General features: G+C 34.1%; 2 protein-coding genes across 2 annotated transcripts; both read left to right on the top strand.

Annotated features, from left to right (window-relative positions):
- Positions 1 to 1599: 1599 nt before the first annotated feature.
- Positions 1600 to 6630, top strand: EMB1873 (porphyromonas-type peptidyl-arginine deiminase family protein). Its single transcript, XM_022279751.2, has 10 exons — positions 1600 to 1783; positions 2661 to 2774; positions 2873 to 2962; positions 3070 to 3160; positions 3776 to 3831; positions 3920 to 3998; positions 4385 to 4519; positions 4829 to 5061; positions 5734 to 5892; positions 6412 to 6630. Exons 1-10 carry the CDS (start codon positions 1697 to 1699, stop codon positions 6499 to 6501), a joined length of 1134 nt encoding a protein of 377 aa, XP_022135443.1. The 5' UTR covers positions 1600 to 1696; the 3' UTR covers positions 6502 to 6630.
- A 3465-nt stretch (positions 6631 to 10095) lies between these two features.
- On the top strand, positions 10096 to 14140 carry LOC111007216 (uncharacterized). The gene is made up of 6 exons (XM_022279497.2): positions 10096 to 10497; positions 11544 to 11686; positions 12147 to 12290; positions 12569 to 12754; positions 12941 to 13065; positions 13532 to 14140. Exons 1-6 carry the CDS (start codon positions 10281 to 10283, stop codon positions 13755 to 13757), a joined length of 1041 nt encoding a protein of 346 aa, XP_022135189.1. The 5' UTR covers positions 10096 to 10280; the 3' UTR covers positions 13758 to 14140.
- Positions 14141 to 14246: the final 106 nt, after the last annotated feature.

Here is a 14246-nt window from a genome sequence, read left to right as displayed (position 1 = left end):
TATAACTATGATACATGTATGTTGGTATAATACTATTATATCCACTATTTTTCATATGAAAACCAACAAATTTTAAAATATAAAATTATTGTATAAAAGGTTTAGGTGGATTATGCACGTCTAGAAAAAAAATGTTAAAAACTTGATATATTTTATAAATTTAAACAGTTTATATAACTTATAGTATCTAATTAATATTAATATAAAATAAATAGTAGTGATGTAGTAATAATATTAGTATATCAACCAACAACTTTCAATGATAAACTATAATTTAAACAATTTACATGCCTTATATTTAGTATATCATAAATTTGAGGTATATCGGATATATAACTTTCAATGCACGTCTAATCATGTATACCATGAGTACATCTGATAATGTCTAGGAACACATCAGATGTATATCGGAAGCATATTATAGGTACGTTGAATGTATATCAGATATAGATTGAATGTATATCAAATACATATGTACATTAGATGCATATCAGATATCAAGGAAAAATCAAAATAATAAAAATTTTGAAAATAAAAATTCAAATACTTTGCTATATTTGAAATTTTGAAAAGTTGGTGACATTTTGTGAAATACATAAATTATTTTTGCTATCCGTTATAATTACTTTTTTTTTTTGTAAAATTTTAAATTATCTGCTATGTTTCAAAATATCGAGTTATTTTATACTATGGTAAATGAATAAATATATAAATACAAAATTATACTCAACAAACATGACCATAGTTCATAAATATTGTTTTAAATGTTATTATGTAAATTTATTTGCTTTTGAAGAAAGAGATTGGAATTTTGATACTAAAAAAGAAAAGGAAAAATAAAACAGAGAGAGAAAAGGTTGTAATTTGTTGCTATTCCAATGTCATTACCATATTCTGAGAAGAAAAAGAAAAAGAAGATTGGGAATCAAACCAGTCAAGGACCCAAGAGTCGTACTGTGAAGGAAGAAGGAAGAAGCAAAAAGCAAAAAGAAAAAATAATAAATGATAAGAACCAGTCAATAGTCAATTCACCGTACTTTATTTTTATTTTTATTATTCATTATTTTACTCCAATTATCGATAACATCCTATGTAGTATTTAAAACAATACCGTACTAGATCCAACTCCGTTAAAGCAAGCGTCGTCGAAGAAAATTACCAAAATTAAATGATAAATATCATTTAAAATAGATAATATAGGAGAATTATTAAGATTCTGTTTAATAATCAATTTATTCTTTTAGGTTAAAATACTAGTTTGATTTACGTACTTTTAATCTTGATTTATTTTGATCTCAGAATATTTTATGTTAGTTAATATACTTTTCAAATATTAATTTTGATCTTTTGTACTTTAGAAAAGAATTATTTTAATTTTTTAATTTTATTTTTAATCTTATTTTTTCTATCATAATTTCAATACGACATTACAATTAATATATTTATTTAAATTATTTAAATGTAAATATGAAAATTGTGTTAAAAAACTGTAAAGAGAGACTAAATAGTTATGACGTGACCTTGGAATAATGACCACCCTGACGTGGAAAACTGAGTGAAGTTCGTACAAAATATCTTATAATAATATTTTTCGTTTTTTCCCCCTTATTTCGGCTGCTGATCCTCGACCCGAAATTCCAGAATTCCACTGCGATTATCGGAAAACAGAGGAGGGTTGAAGAAACGTATTGCGGCCATGGATTTGGAAGGCAACCCGTCGCTTCTTGAATTTCACATGCCCGCTGAGTGGGAACCGCACTCCCAATGTTGGATGGGTTGGCCTGTAAGTATATTGCTCTGCATTTGCTTTCAATCTGCTTCTATCTTCCTCCCTGGTTTGGTTCTTCTTCTTCGGCATTTCTGGTTTTCAGAATGTCTTTCTATGTTTAACAATTAATTGATGTAACCAGGTTTTTAGACTTTGATCAGTTCCGGAGAGCACAGTTTGTTCTTTTTTTTTTTTTTTTTTTTGAAGCAAGCACAGTTTGTTCTGAGCCTCGGTTTTCAATTCAGTTTCCTCTCTGTTTGTGTATGTAGGCATTTGATCTTCTAGGATTTCACCGTTTCTTTTGCAAGTTCCGTAGCTACATGCTTGTAGTTGGCGATTGATATCAATTTTCTCGAAATTTGATGCCATAGTCTTCACTTCTCTAATACTAACTTGTCTACTGTCGTGAACAATTGTTGATCTGTTTTTATAGTTCGAGTGGTGTTGTCGTTTATTGTGAAATTTCTCTACAGTCGGTCTGTCCAATTGCAGATTTGCATCATAGATTAACATATATTTGTGTAGGAAGTTAAAATCGAGGACAACTTTCTCGTTTATAAAACTATAACGAACCAGTCTACTCGAAGAAGCTGCAAGATTGTCTCAAAGTAGAGATTCAATCCTCCGATCTCTGATAGGTGGATGAATGACTTTGATCCCTCTTCTAGTTAAAGGTTCCTTTAACAAACCTCAAAACCTAAAATCTACCTCTGTAATAGGAATATCCATCACCCCCGACACTGTGGTTCGTGGCCACTGCTGTACATTGTACGGCACGATGAAAAGGAGCTTGTAATATAAACAATGACTTGAGTGCTTCGTTACTATGTGTAGTATCCAACTTTTTTGGTTTCTATTTCTTCTGACATCGAAGTTTTGCTCTGAATTACAGGAACGGCCAGATAATTGGAGGGACAACGCAATACATGGCCAACGTGTATTTGCTAAGGTGGCATCTGCAATTTCGGAGTTCGAATCTGTGACTATCTGTGCTAGTGGCGCCCAGGTATTTGTAGAAAAAAAAGCACACAATCTGTCGTCTCATAAGATTTACTCCCGTATCTTCTTTCAAGTGTTTAAAACTTTTCCTGTGTTACATTCCAGTGGGAAAATGCCCGTAGTCAGCTACCAGCAAATATCAGGGTTGTTGAGCTAGGAATGAATGACTGTTGGTTTCGTGATACTGGGCCCACTGTAGGTTTCTTCCTCTTCCAAATTTTTCTATCAACCTCAGTATGCTCTATAATTAGTAGTAATTCTGGTTATTGCATAGTTTTTTCCCTGACAATTTCCACCTATAGTTTGTTGTAAGAAAGAGAATGTCAAATTCTGGTACTTCAGTGGAAGGCAAAGCAGTAGCAGGAATTGATTGGAACTTCAATTGTTGGGGAGGTAAGGTGGTCGACACTTAAATCTCTCATGTACTATGTATGATTAAAGTACTAGTATACTTATATCTTTGTGTTATATTCCTGCTGACCTTGCGTTAAGTTCCATCGGACTCCTTATTAAAATGGATAACTCGTTTTTCTTTTGTTCTTTGAACCATGAGGGCTTCTCACACGATTGCCACGGTGCTCTTAATTTTTTTTTCTCTTTCTGACCAGTTAGAGAGATGCTTAGATTGGCAATTGCCCAAAGGCAGCTCCTCATTGAGGTGGCCATAGGTTTCTGGGCTATTTTACTAATTAACAGATTCAAGAGTAATGTGAATCCATTTGTTTTTTGCCCAATAGTTATCTCTATCCCATCATCAAGGTTCCCCTTCCTCTCCTCCCTCCCCATGAACAAAAAGAAAAGGGGGTAAAAAAGAAGAAAAAGAAAAAATGGGAATCTTTTACAGTTATACCTGGAGTAATAACCCATCATGATGAGTCGCTTGGGGAATTGAGCTCTCTTAGGGGGAGAAGTAGTACCTGTCGGGAATTCCCATCATTTGAATGTTTTTTTAACTGTCATCGCTGTTACTTTACCGAAGTGGAATATATCTCGGCCTTGGTTTTGTAGGTGTTGAGGATGGTTGTTACGTTGATTGGAGTCTTGATCTTCAAGTTGCAAGGAAGGTTAGTGTGTACTCCCACTATCTCTCTCCCTTCATGTTTCCTTATTGTTGATTATATTTTATTTGATCCCCTTTATGTTTTTGTGCAGATCCTGGATATTGAGAGGGTTCCTAGGTTTTTTAATAAATTTGTTCTCGAAGGTGGAAGCATCCATGTGGATGGAGAAGGTAACAAGAACTTGTAGTCAGCCTGTGTTGTCAAAATAATTTATTTTCTCATTCGTGCAAATATTATGACCTAATTTCAACTGCAAAGCAAGGAGGACTTTGCACCTTAGAAGAGAACCAGTCTTCAAATTAGGCACAATATCATGTCAAACTTGTGTCTGTCCTCTTTGCTGTAAATAAAGAAGCAATATACCATTTCTCAATCAATGGTCAGCTGGGAGCCACCCTTTCTCTTGGATATGGTGTAAGGTGTATTGTACAACCCCCTTCCCCTGCTTCCCTGCCCCCCTGCATACTGCACTATGAGAGAGAGATGCAGATACTTGTAGCTTACTGATAACCATGTTATGTTAAATTTGGTGAAAATAGCTATTTTTTCCCTTCAGGGACTTGTCTTACCACAGAGGAGTGCCTCTTGAATAAAAATAGAAATCCAGATTTGTCGAAGGGTCAGATAGAGGACGTACTTAAGGCATATCTTGGGGTGAAGAAGATCATTTGGCTGCCTCGTGGACTATATGGTACTTGATCTGCATTTTGTGCTTGGGATTAGCTCTGTAGTTTTAACAAATACTATTATTATATAAATCTTTACTTTAAGTTCATTTTGAAGTTTTTCATGATCATCAATTTTACTTATGTTTTTTTCCCTGTAAGTGGGGGTTGACGCTAGCGAGATTGGAATTTTATTTGTTCCTTTGGAGTGACATCTTTGCTTATTTATCCATTTAGTTGTTTATTTTCTCTTACTATCTTAAAAGGGTAAAGAATTCTTACTATCCATTTGTTTCCATTCGATTCCTTTCTATATTAACTACAAATGTTGACAGGTGATGATGATACAAACGGTCACATCGATAATATGTGCTGTTTTGTGAAGCCTGGAGTGGTTCTGTTGTCGTGGATTGATGATCAAACTGATCCTCAGTATGAAAGGTCTATAGAAGCATTTTCTGTTCTCTCAAAAGCTACTGATGCCAAAGGTAGGAAATTGGAAATAATAAAACTCCACGTGCCAGGGCCACTTTATTTGACAGATGAAGAGGCTGCAGGAATCGTCCAGGTGAAAGATTTGTCTTAAGTTTCTCTTTGTATATCTCTACCCAACAACAACAAAAAAAAAAACTCTTTGCATGTCATGTTAACTTCAAGGACAAAATTTTAAGGTGACCATCTGCTCCTCCCCTCTTTCTGTACATCTATTTCCCTCTTCAATGATTGTGTCTCTCATCTAAGAACCGAGAGCTTTAACGTGGCAAATATTGTGTTTGTAGCTCCTGTCATTCATGCCACACATTTTCTGTTTTGTTGGTTCACTTCTGTAGATTTATGCTTCAGCTTCCTAAGTATGCTATTAATTCTTCTTGTGAGGAAATCAAGTTTCAATTTTCAAGAATGTGGGCCTTTGTAACGCCCTCTCTCATGATGCTATTAGAGAAAAACATGAATAAAATATCTTTTCCAGTAGTTCTTTCATTTTATATCATTTCTTCATTTCCTCTATTATCTTCTTGTTAGGATTTCCATGTATAATATACGTTGCATGTGATATTTTTACTTCCATTCAAACGAGTAAAATGCTGGAAATGTACTCTTGACAATAGAACTTTCTTACAGCTTTTAATGTGGTGCGAATTAAGAAGCTCAAATCCTTAAATTATGCAAGAGTTAGAAGTAAAGTCACGAGGTGCTTGATCTTCCTCATCTTATTGCTGTTTTCCCCTTTGAGTAACAGGACGGTGAAGCTAAAGCAAGACCTCCCGGTTTGAGACTGGCTGCCTCTTATGTGAACTTCTACATTGCAAATGGAGCAATCATTGCCCCTCAATTTGGGGACCCGAAATGGGACGATGAAGCTATCCGTGCCCTAGCTGGAGCGTTTCCAAATCATAAAGTAATATATGATGCATTCAAATTATCTGATACATTTGCCATGTTAGACGAAACACATGAATGGATCAATTGTTGGAAAATTTCCTATCCATGCTTAAATATCTAAATATTTTTGGACTAGATAAATACTCTTAAACACACACTTGGTCTCATTATAGGGTATATAATTTGAATGTCATCTTGTAATTGTGGTTAGAGAAAGTAGTGGATACTGCAAGTAAAGATAGTTTAATTAGGTCATCGAGAACTGTTCTACATTGTTTTTTTGAGGGGTAGGAATTCTTGGATTAGAATAGAAAAATAAACTTCCATTTCCTTTTTATCCCGCAGCTCTCTTTCTATTTATCAATAGTGTTTATAACATGCACCACCATCACCAGAATTTACCATCTAATTTCTCTGTCCTCTATAATTTTCATTGTGAAAGTCATGAAATGGTGTTACCATCTTGAATATTTGACATCCTCTTTGAGACATTTCCATTTCTAACCAGTCCTTTGCAATGTGTGATTGTTTTCAGGTAGTGGGAATTGAAGGTGCTAGAGAGATTGTTTTGGGAGGGGGAAATATACACTGCATTACTCAACAGCAACCAGCAGTTACTCCTTGAATTTTTTTTCTTTATAAGAAACAAAATATGTGTATTCAAATCAAGACAGCCTCTAGAAGGGAAACAAACGAAAGGCGGAGGGTAGAGCTAACCCTCTCCAAAGTTCTATATACAATCACCGCTTTCCAATCTTGTGTAAGCAAAAGAAGATTGTAGTTACAAAAAACTTTCTTGTGTATTAAAGTCCACCTAGAAGCTAGATGCATAATATTCACACAAAAAGAATCTAACAAAATCAACTTATCTTCAAAAAGCCGACTATTCCGTTCCTTCCATATAGACCTTAAAAGAGTCCGGGCCGCACAATTCCGAAGAACCCAAGCTTTGTCCTTGAGCTGCCTTCCTCCATAATCTTCGCAATGAAATCCTCAATTCTTCTAGGAATGGAGAGGGAGAAATCTAGCAAAGAGGCTATAAACCCCCAAACTTTGGAAACAAAAGGGCAATGGAGAAATAGGTGGTCCAATGTTTTATTGTTGCTCATACACATTGTGCACACAGAGGGAGAAAGATTCCAGTGAGGTAATTTCCTCTAAAGTTTCTCTGCGGAATTTACCTCTTTATAGAACGAAGTCTAAATGAAGAATTTTACCTTCTTTGGGACTCTAAAATTCCATATTAAGTTTGCTGTAGTTGAATTAAGTTTAGGATAAGGGGACATGAGAGCCATGATGGCTGAATTGACAGTGAAACGGTCGGATGAGTCCGCTTTCCACCATAAAATGTCCCTTCCATTTTCGATAGTTGCACATTCTATTTTTTCAATGAAGTTTGCTCATCTACTCATTTCCCTTTCAAAGGGATTTCTTTTGAAACCAAGATTCCAGGTTGAGGCCTCTGCACAGCAACAATCCGCACTGAACAAACTTTTCTTGAAGGATAACGCAAACAAATTCGGGAAAGTGGTTGAAAGAGGGGTTGAATTAATCCATGGGTCCTCCCAAAATCTGACTTGGACAACTGAGGATACTTTGAAGAAGGAGAACTTTTGAAAGGCTTTAAGGTTCTCTTGTATGTCCCTCCATGGTCTTCCGATAGAAGAACCACCCAATAGTTTTGTCCACCATCCAAAAGACTCCACACCGTAGGATATCACCCGTCTCCAAAGGCTATCTCTTTCCATTGTGAACTGCCATAACTATTTCATTAATAGAGCATTGTTCCTTAGCCTCAAAGAACCAATTCCAAAGGCCCCCCTGTATATGAGGCAGAGCCGACCAAGACCACCTCACCAAATTTCCCACCGATCTAGAAATTCCACCATTCCATATGAAGTCTCACATAAGCTTCTCCATAGACTTTATGACTGTCTTTGGAGCTTTGAGAATCGAAAAGAAGTATATGGGGATGCTATTGAGGACCGACTGAGCAAGAGTAAGCCTACCACCCTTGGAAAGAGGCAAAGATCTCTATTTTTGGAGTCTTTTGTGCATGGTATATGTGCCAAATCCCATGGGCCTTGTTTACTTTTAGGCCCATTTATTTGTTTGTAAGGATGTTAATAGATGTCCAGAAATAGAGATGTCCGGCAATTTTAGATAAACATGTTTGTTTTTTTAAATAGACATGTTTGTTTTGTAGGAAAATGTGTAGTGATATATGAGAATATTTGAATAGCTAGGTTTGTTGGTAGGATTTGTACATGTGAATGTTAAAAAATTATATATTTGTTCCAAAAAAAGTGCAATATTTATGTAATTTATACATTAGTTTTAATATTTTTATTAATTTAAGTTTGTTTTTATTTTATATCCATTTAGTTTATATTAAATTTAAATTTTATTTTGTACATCACACTCATTTATATTAATTTGATATTGTTATAAAATATTTAATATTAACTATTAATTCCGCTTGAACATTTTTCTTTAAAAAGAAAATAATTACCTTTATGAGATTATATTTTTACATTATCAAATAAACAAAATTGAGGGAAAGATATTGGTTTGTAGGGAGATTATTTTACATATATAATTATTATCAATTTTAGGAGAATTTACCAAAATAAAAAATGGAGAAGTGAATATTATTTTGTTTGTAAATGTAATGTATAAATATTTATATACTTTTTTTTAAGAAATATTTATATGCTTGTATATAGTTGTTTATTAGTGAATGGGTACGTTGATTTATTTTAACTTTAAAATTGAATAATGAAAACTAAAGAAAATTGATGAAATAAAATATATGGAGAAAGAATGATGTGTAAAAATCTAATTAGAAGATACTTATGAGCGCATAAAAAATACCTCAAATGCCTCCTATATGGATATGTTAAGATACGTGAATATTATACAAAATGTGAAAATCCAGATGTCAGATGTTTATTCTATAGCAATCTTGGATTCTAGACTCATGGAAAATGTATTTAGGAGTGATGTGATGACACTCAATTATTTTTATTATTTCTTTTTTAAATTACTTACTTATCGTTATTAAAATATTAGGTTATGTGTAAAACTTGTAAAAACTACTTCAATTTAAAATAATAATATTTTACAATAATATAATTTCAAATATTTTATTAAATTTTTACAGAAAACTATTTAATCAGTCAAATATCATTTGTACAATCCTAGACAATAATACAGGAGCAAACAGCTGGTAACAGCAACCGAGTCAACTGATGCACAGCACAATTTTCTTCGTAAAGAGTAAAACTAACAGAGACGAAGAAGAGGTCTGATCACGCACACCTGCAAGCAGCAAACCCACATTTGAGAGATCTTCTAGAGTGTCCATCAATATACAAAAACACCGGAAGAAGTCGGTCTTAACCTAAATAAATGAAAGTCCATCTCAACTGCCCAACACAATTTATTTATTTGACAAATTCTTCTCGAGGGCATGCATTAAAATTCATTCAAAATAACCTATTTAATGACTGAATTGATACTTATAGCAGTTTTTGATTATTCGATAAATAATATGAAATATTTATTAAACGACCAAAAAAAAAACAAAACAAACAAAATGTTGTCGGTAAAGAGTAATTTTCTTTGTTCAAATTAGTCGGTAAGTGATTTTTTTTTCTCTCGTTTATCTTAATAGATGTCATCACACCATTTAATAAATTACATGAAGCTGTGTCGAATTACTCTACAGATAAAAATAAAATAAAATTGGTGGAATTTTCGTAGAAATAGAGAGAAAATCGAATGATTATGTCAGTGGTGGTGATTTTTAAAATCTTATTTTATTATTATTTATATACAAATTAAAATAGGTCGAAACTATAATGATAGAAAAGGATTGATTTCTAAAATTATAATAAACAAATTAAAATCAAATAAAAACAAAAAAAAAAGATCAAATGGATAGTTTATTGTGATATATATATATATATATATATATATATATTTGATAAAGAGATTGTGATATTGTAATGAATGTCAACATCTTACTTTTATATAAATTCTCAAATTCAGCCTTAACTAAAAGCATTAATTACATTTCTTACAAGTCAAATTTATTTTCGGACATTTTTTTAATAAATAAATATAAATTTCACACACAGATATTAGATATATTATATATAGTAAATACGTTAATCTAGTTAATTTGTAACTGTCTTTTTAATATATAATTATTAATTAGTACTCTGCTAACTCAGATATGGAATTCAGTTCAAATCACAAAGCTCCGTTTCTCATGAATTCAGGAGTTCCAGATCTCACTTCGGAAATCTGATTTTGTCATTTCTTGATTCAGAGGCGGGAAATTCGAGACCGCGGTAAGATCTATATGCATTCTTGAAGATAGTTCAGATTGAACAAGAGATGGGCTGCACATTTTCTGGATTGAATGCTTTCTACGACGCCGTGAACAGCGGTGGAGATGTTTGGATCAACGAGAACAGGTTCAAGATCGTGAGGCAGCTCGGTGAAGGTGGCTTTGCTTATGTCTTCCTCGTCAAGGAGGTGCTCGCTGATTCGTCTTCCAACGCTGTTCCCGGTGGTTTGCGCAAGAAATTCAAGGACTCCACTCATCTATCTGGTTTCAACTTTCTCTCCCTCTCAATTGCACACATTTGTCTTATTCGTTTCTTGTTGTTGTTGTGCTGGCTGATTACGGACTTTCTGATCCGCGAAGTATAAACTCGCATCTACACCGATTTATTGATTATCAGCAAAATAATGTAGCTATTTGCATGATTTGGCTCGATTAGATTTTGATTCTGAATCTACGTCGCTGATTTTTATTAATCCGTTAAGAATTTCGTACGGTCAACACGGTAGTATTCTGGGGGATGTGAATCTATCATAGAAATTTCCTCTTGACGATTTCAAATTTAGTTATTGATATGATCACCTCGGCATTATTTGTAAAATTTGCTGTTGTTTTTGTTCCTGTTCTTTTATTTTTATTCTTGTCTGTCTCATTATTATGAGTTGCAAGTGTTACCGTAAGTTGTAATTCGACTCTCAAAGTATTATTTTCTCCTCAATAAAATTATAGGCTGCTCTCATTTCGCCCTCCGCTACATTTGGATGCACAAGCATGTGTCTTTGGATTGAATGTACTGCAGCGTCTAATGACTTTTGGCTAAGAAAATTGGGTTCCTTGCTCAATTCCATGTTAATTCTTAGATAATTTAGAAGAAAATAATTAATTTACTTCTAGTATTTATGGTGATGTTTTAATATATTTAGTCCTGTGCTCGCGAAGAAATGTATGCTACTGTACATGTGCTTTACGATGAAGACTATTCACTTGCTTTCTCTCTTTCCAAATGTGGATCTGCTTTATCTAGGAATGCCTTCAGCTAAGAAAATTGGGTTTTGTTCTGATCTCTGCATGATTAATTTATAGATAATCAATCATGTCTTCATTTTTAGTTTTTACCTACATCTTAACAATTTATGAGAAATAACGGATAAAATAATTTATATTAACAATCTTTCTTGACCAAGATTTAAAGATTTATGTCTTCTAGGATAGAAGTGTCAAATGTGCAAAATTTCGTTTCAAAAGTGGCATTCTAGTGCTTTCCAGGCAAGTCAGCCTACTAAAAACTAAGTTTTGTTGCCTTATTTGCACAGATGATGGTTCATACGCTTTGAAAAAGGTGCTCATTCAGAATAATGAGCAACTGGAATTGGTGAAAGAGGAGATCCGGGTTTCATCTCTGTTCAGTCATCCCAATCTACTTCCTCTTCTTGATCATGCTGTAATAGCTACTAAGGTGACTGTTAAGGCCTACGACCTAATAAAAAAGAATTTGCTTCTAGTAAAAATTGTCACCATGATGTTCGATTGACATCCTCATTTTCACCCAGCTTCATGTGATCAACCTCGTTTCTCCTCTCTTAAAACAAATTTCATATGAGCATACAACTCCAAATTTCTTGCATATATTCTGAATATTATTTAGAATAAATGGGATAGATAAAATTTCTTGGCTTGAAAATGCAATTTATCCTTGGTGTACCCCTTTTTACATTTTCAGCCAAACGAGGGTTTATGGTTCTATCTCCATTTTTTTATTTGTCAGGAGCCTAAATGAAATGTCAGGTGGCAGTGTACACTATTTGTGGTTATCTCTGCTATTTTGTGTCTTACTCTTTGTATACCTTATACATGTTCATAAAATTCAAATACTAGCTGTTAATGGAGTATTTACCATTTTTTTAATCATTGGCTAGCCTACCCCAGAACGATCTTGGAACCATGAAGCATACTTGCTATTTCCAGTACATTTGGACGGGACATTATTGGACAATGCCAAAACCATGAAAGCAAAAAAGGAGTTCTTCTCAACGGCAGATGTTCTGCATATATTTCGACAGGTAATTGGAGTTTGTACCTTCTGACAGAATTCTTCTTCAAATAATTTCTTATCTCATTAAACTTTTTTAGGGATTTTTTTTGTTGCATTAGTTCATTCCAGAATGTGGCTCTTGTCGTGGGGTTCATCTGTTTTCTGCAGGACATAATGAACGGTCCTATCCTATCTCAAATTTCCATTGGCTGTTTCTTCTTCTTCCCCCTTTTAAAACCAAAAGAGTCTTTGGTATCATGTGTGCTTTGCAAAATCTTGTTCCATTACTGATTGAATTTAACACAGCTATGTGCGGGTCTCAAGCACATGCACAATTTTGATCCCCCATATGCACACAATGACATCAAGCCTGGTAATGTTCTCATAACCCGTAGAAAGGGCCAACCACCTCTTGCTATATTGATGGATTTTGGAAGTGCTCGACATGCAAGGAGGCAAATTCGCTCTCGTTCAGAGGCACTGCAGTTACAGGTTTCCTCTCTCACTGTTCTTCCTTCAGCTCTCCACAATTCAGCCGTATCAATTTGCACTGCTGCCACAAGAAACTTTGCAGATAAACGGGAACATTAATCTTTTAAACTTAACTCTTTAGTTAAGTTAAGAATAAACATACATGAGCTAAATTCTCATTTAATCATATCAGAATTTACTGTGTAGGAATGGGCATCTGAACATTGTTCTGCTCCTTTCCGGGCTCCTGAGTTGTGGGATTGTGCAAGCCAGGCGGATGTTGACGAAAGAACTGACATTTGGTCGTTAGGATGCACTCTGTATGCAATAATGTGAGCACCAATTATTTGCTCTGAAATCATGGTCATTTTGTTGATCTTTGGAACTGTATGCACGCATAGCAACTTATGGTAAATTCCTATCGCGCATGCTGCAGCACTAGGACCTGTGTGCTGCTCTATGTCAACCCGTCCTATTTTTGCTCCCTTTTATTCTCCCTGTCATTTACACTAGAAAAAATTTGGAGATGGCAGTTGGGTCAATAGAAGACTAAAGCACGGGTGTAAATTGAAGTGCCTTAGTTTGATTTAATTTTTTTTTATAATGAAGTATATTTTTTCTGCCATGATACCCTATCAAACTTTCTGTCTCTATTTTTTATTTTTAATATCTATGATTTTCATAACAGCTTTACTCAACCATGTTTGATATTTTTTAGATTTAGATGGTGACTTTTGTGAACATATTCGGCATGTTATAACCATTGTCAGACTCATAACTCATGAATATATATCATAGGTATGGAGTATCTCCATTTGAATATGCGCTTGGTGAATCTGGAGGAAGCTTACAGTTAGCGATTGTTAATGTACAAATCAAGTGGCCAGCTGGACCAACTCCTCCTTATCCAGATGCACTGCACCAGTTTGTCAAGTGGATGCTTCAGCCACAGGCTGCAGTCCGTCCTCGCATTGATGATATTGTAATTCACGTTGACAAGCTTGTCTCAAAGTTCTCTAATTGAGATATAATGGAAATGAGGCAAACATTGGATCATTATTATCACTTGGAGTTATATTACATTGACCCATCTGGCTATTCATGGCTGTCACTTGGCATTACTAGCTGTGGAAATAAAGCAGGAGCTGTTCTTATTCCAGTGTTATACAGTTATATCGTCATAGTTTTGGCAATTAGAAATTGTTTAATGTTCTTTGACTATCCATGGGAATCATATAGTTTTACGTTTTTGTAATTTATACAACTACAAATTGTTTTCAGCTTCTTGAATATAGTTGTAGAAAGTGCACCATTGTGCTACCCATATAATTTATGTTTCTAGAAGCATATGTTTATGTCCAAGAGTTTCCTGAAACTAATAATGTTACTCAACATTAAATTATGCTATTCTTGAATGTATATTACTTGAACTTTCATGATATAATATTCAGTTGTTTAGCAAGTATTCTTTCTTCAACTTTGCAATTCATGAAATTTGGAGACAGGTCATTTG

The sequence above is a fragment of the Momordica charantia genome, assembly GCF_013281855.1.
Source record: "Momordica charantia cultivar OHB3-1 chromosome 6 unlocalized genomic scaffold, Mcharantia_2.0 BLBB01000006.1, whole genome shotgun sequence".
Classification (NCBI taxonomy): domain Eukaryota; kingdom Viridiplantae; phylum Streptophyta; class Magnoliopsida; order Cucurbitales; family Cucurbitaceae; genus Momordica; species Momordica charantia.
Note: the sequence above shows the minus strand (reverse complement) of the source record. Positions and strands in the feature narration are given on the sequence as shown.

Bases quoted from the DNA above. Each gene is read 5' to 3' on its own strand.
- LOC111007216 (XM_022279497.2), top strand. From the start codon at position 10,281: ATGGGCTGCACATTTTCTGGATTGAATGCTTTCTACGACGCCGTGAAC. The intron at 12,291-12,568 runs GTAATTGGAGTT...AATTTAACACAG, and splicing joins TTCTGCATATATTTCGACAG to CTATGTGCGGGTCTCAAGCA. The intron at 12,755-12,940 runs GTTTCCTCTCTC...TTTACTGTGTAG, and splicing joins CAGAGGCACTGCAGTTACAG to GAATGGGCATCTGAACATTG.
- EMB1873 (XM_022279751.2), top strand. From the start codon at position 1,697: ATGGATTTGGAAGGCAACCCGTCGCTTCTTGAATTTCACATGCCCGCT. The intron at 2,775-2,872 runs GTATTTGTAGAA...GTTACATTCCAG, and splicing joins TCTGTGCTAGTGGCGCCCAG to TGGGAAAATGCCCGTAGTCA. The intron at 2,963-3,069 runs GTAGGTTTCTTC...TTCCACCTATAG, and splicing joins TTCGTGATACTGGGCCCACT to TTTGTTGTAAGAAAGAGAAT.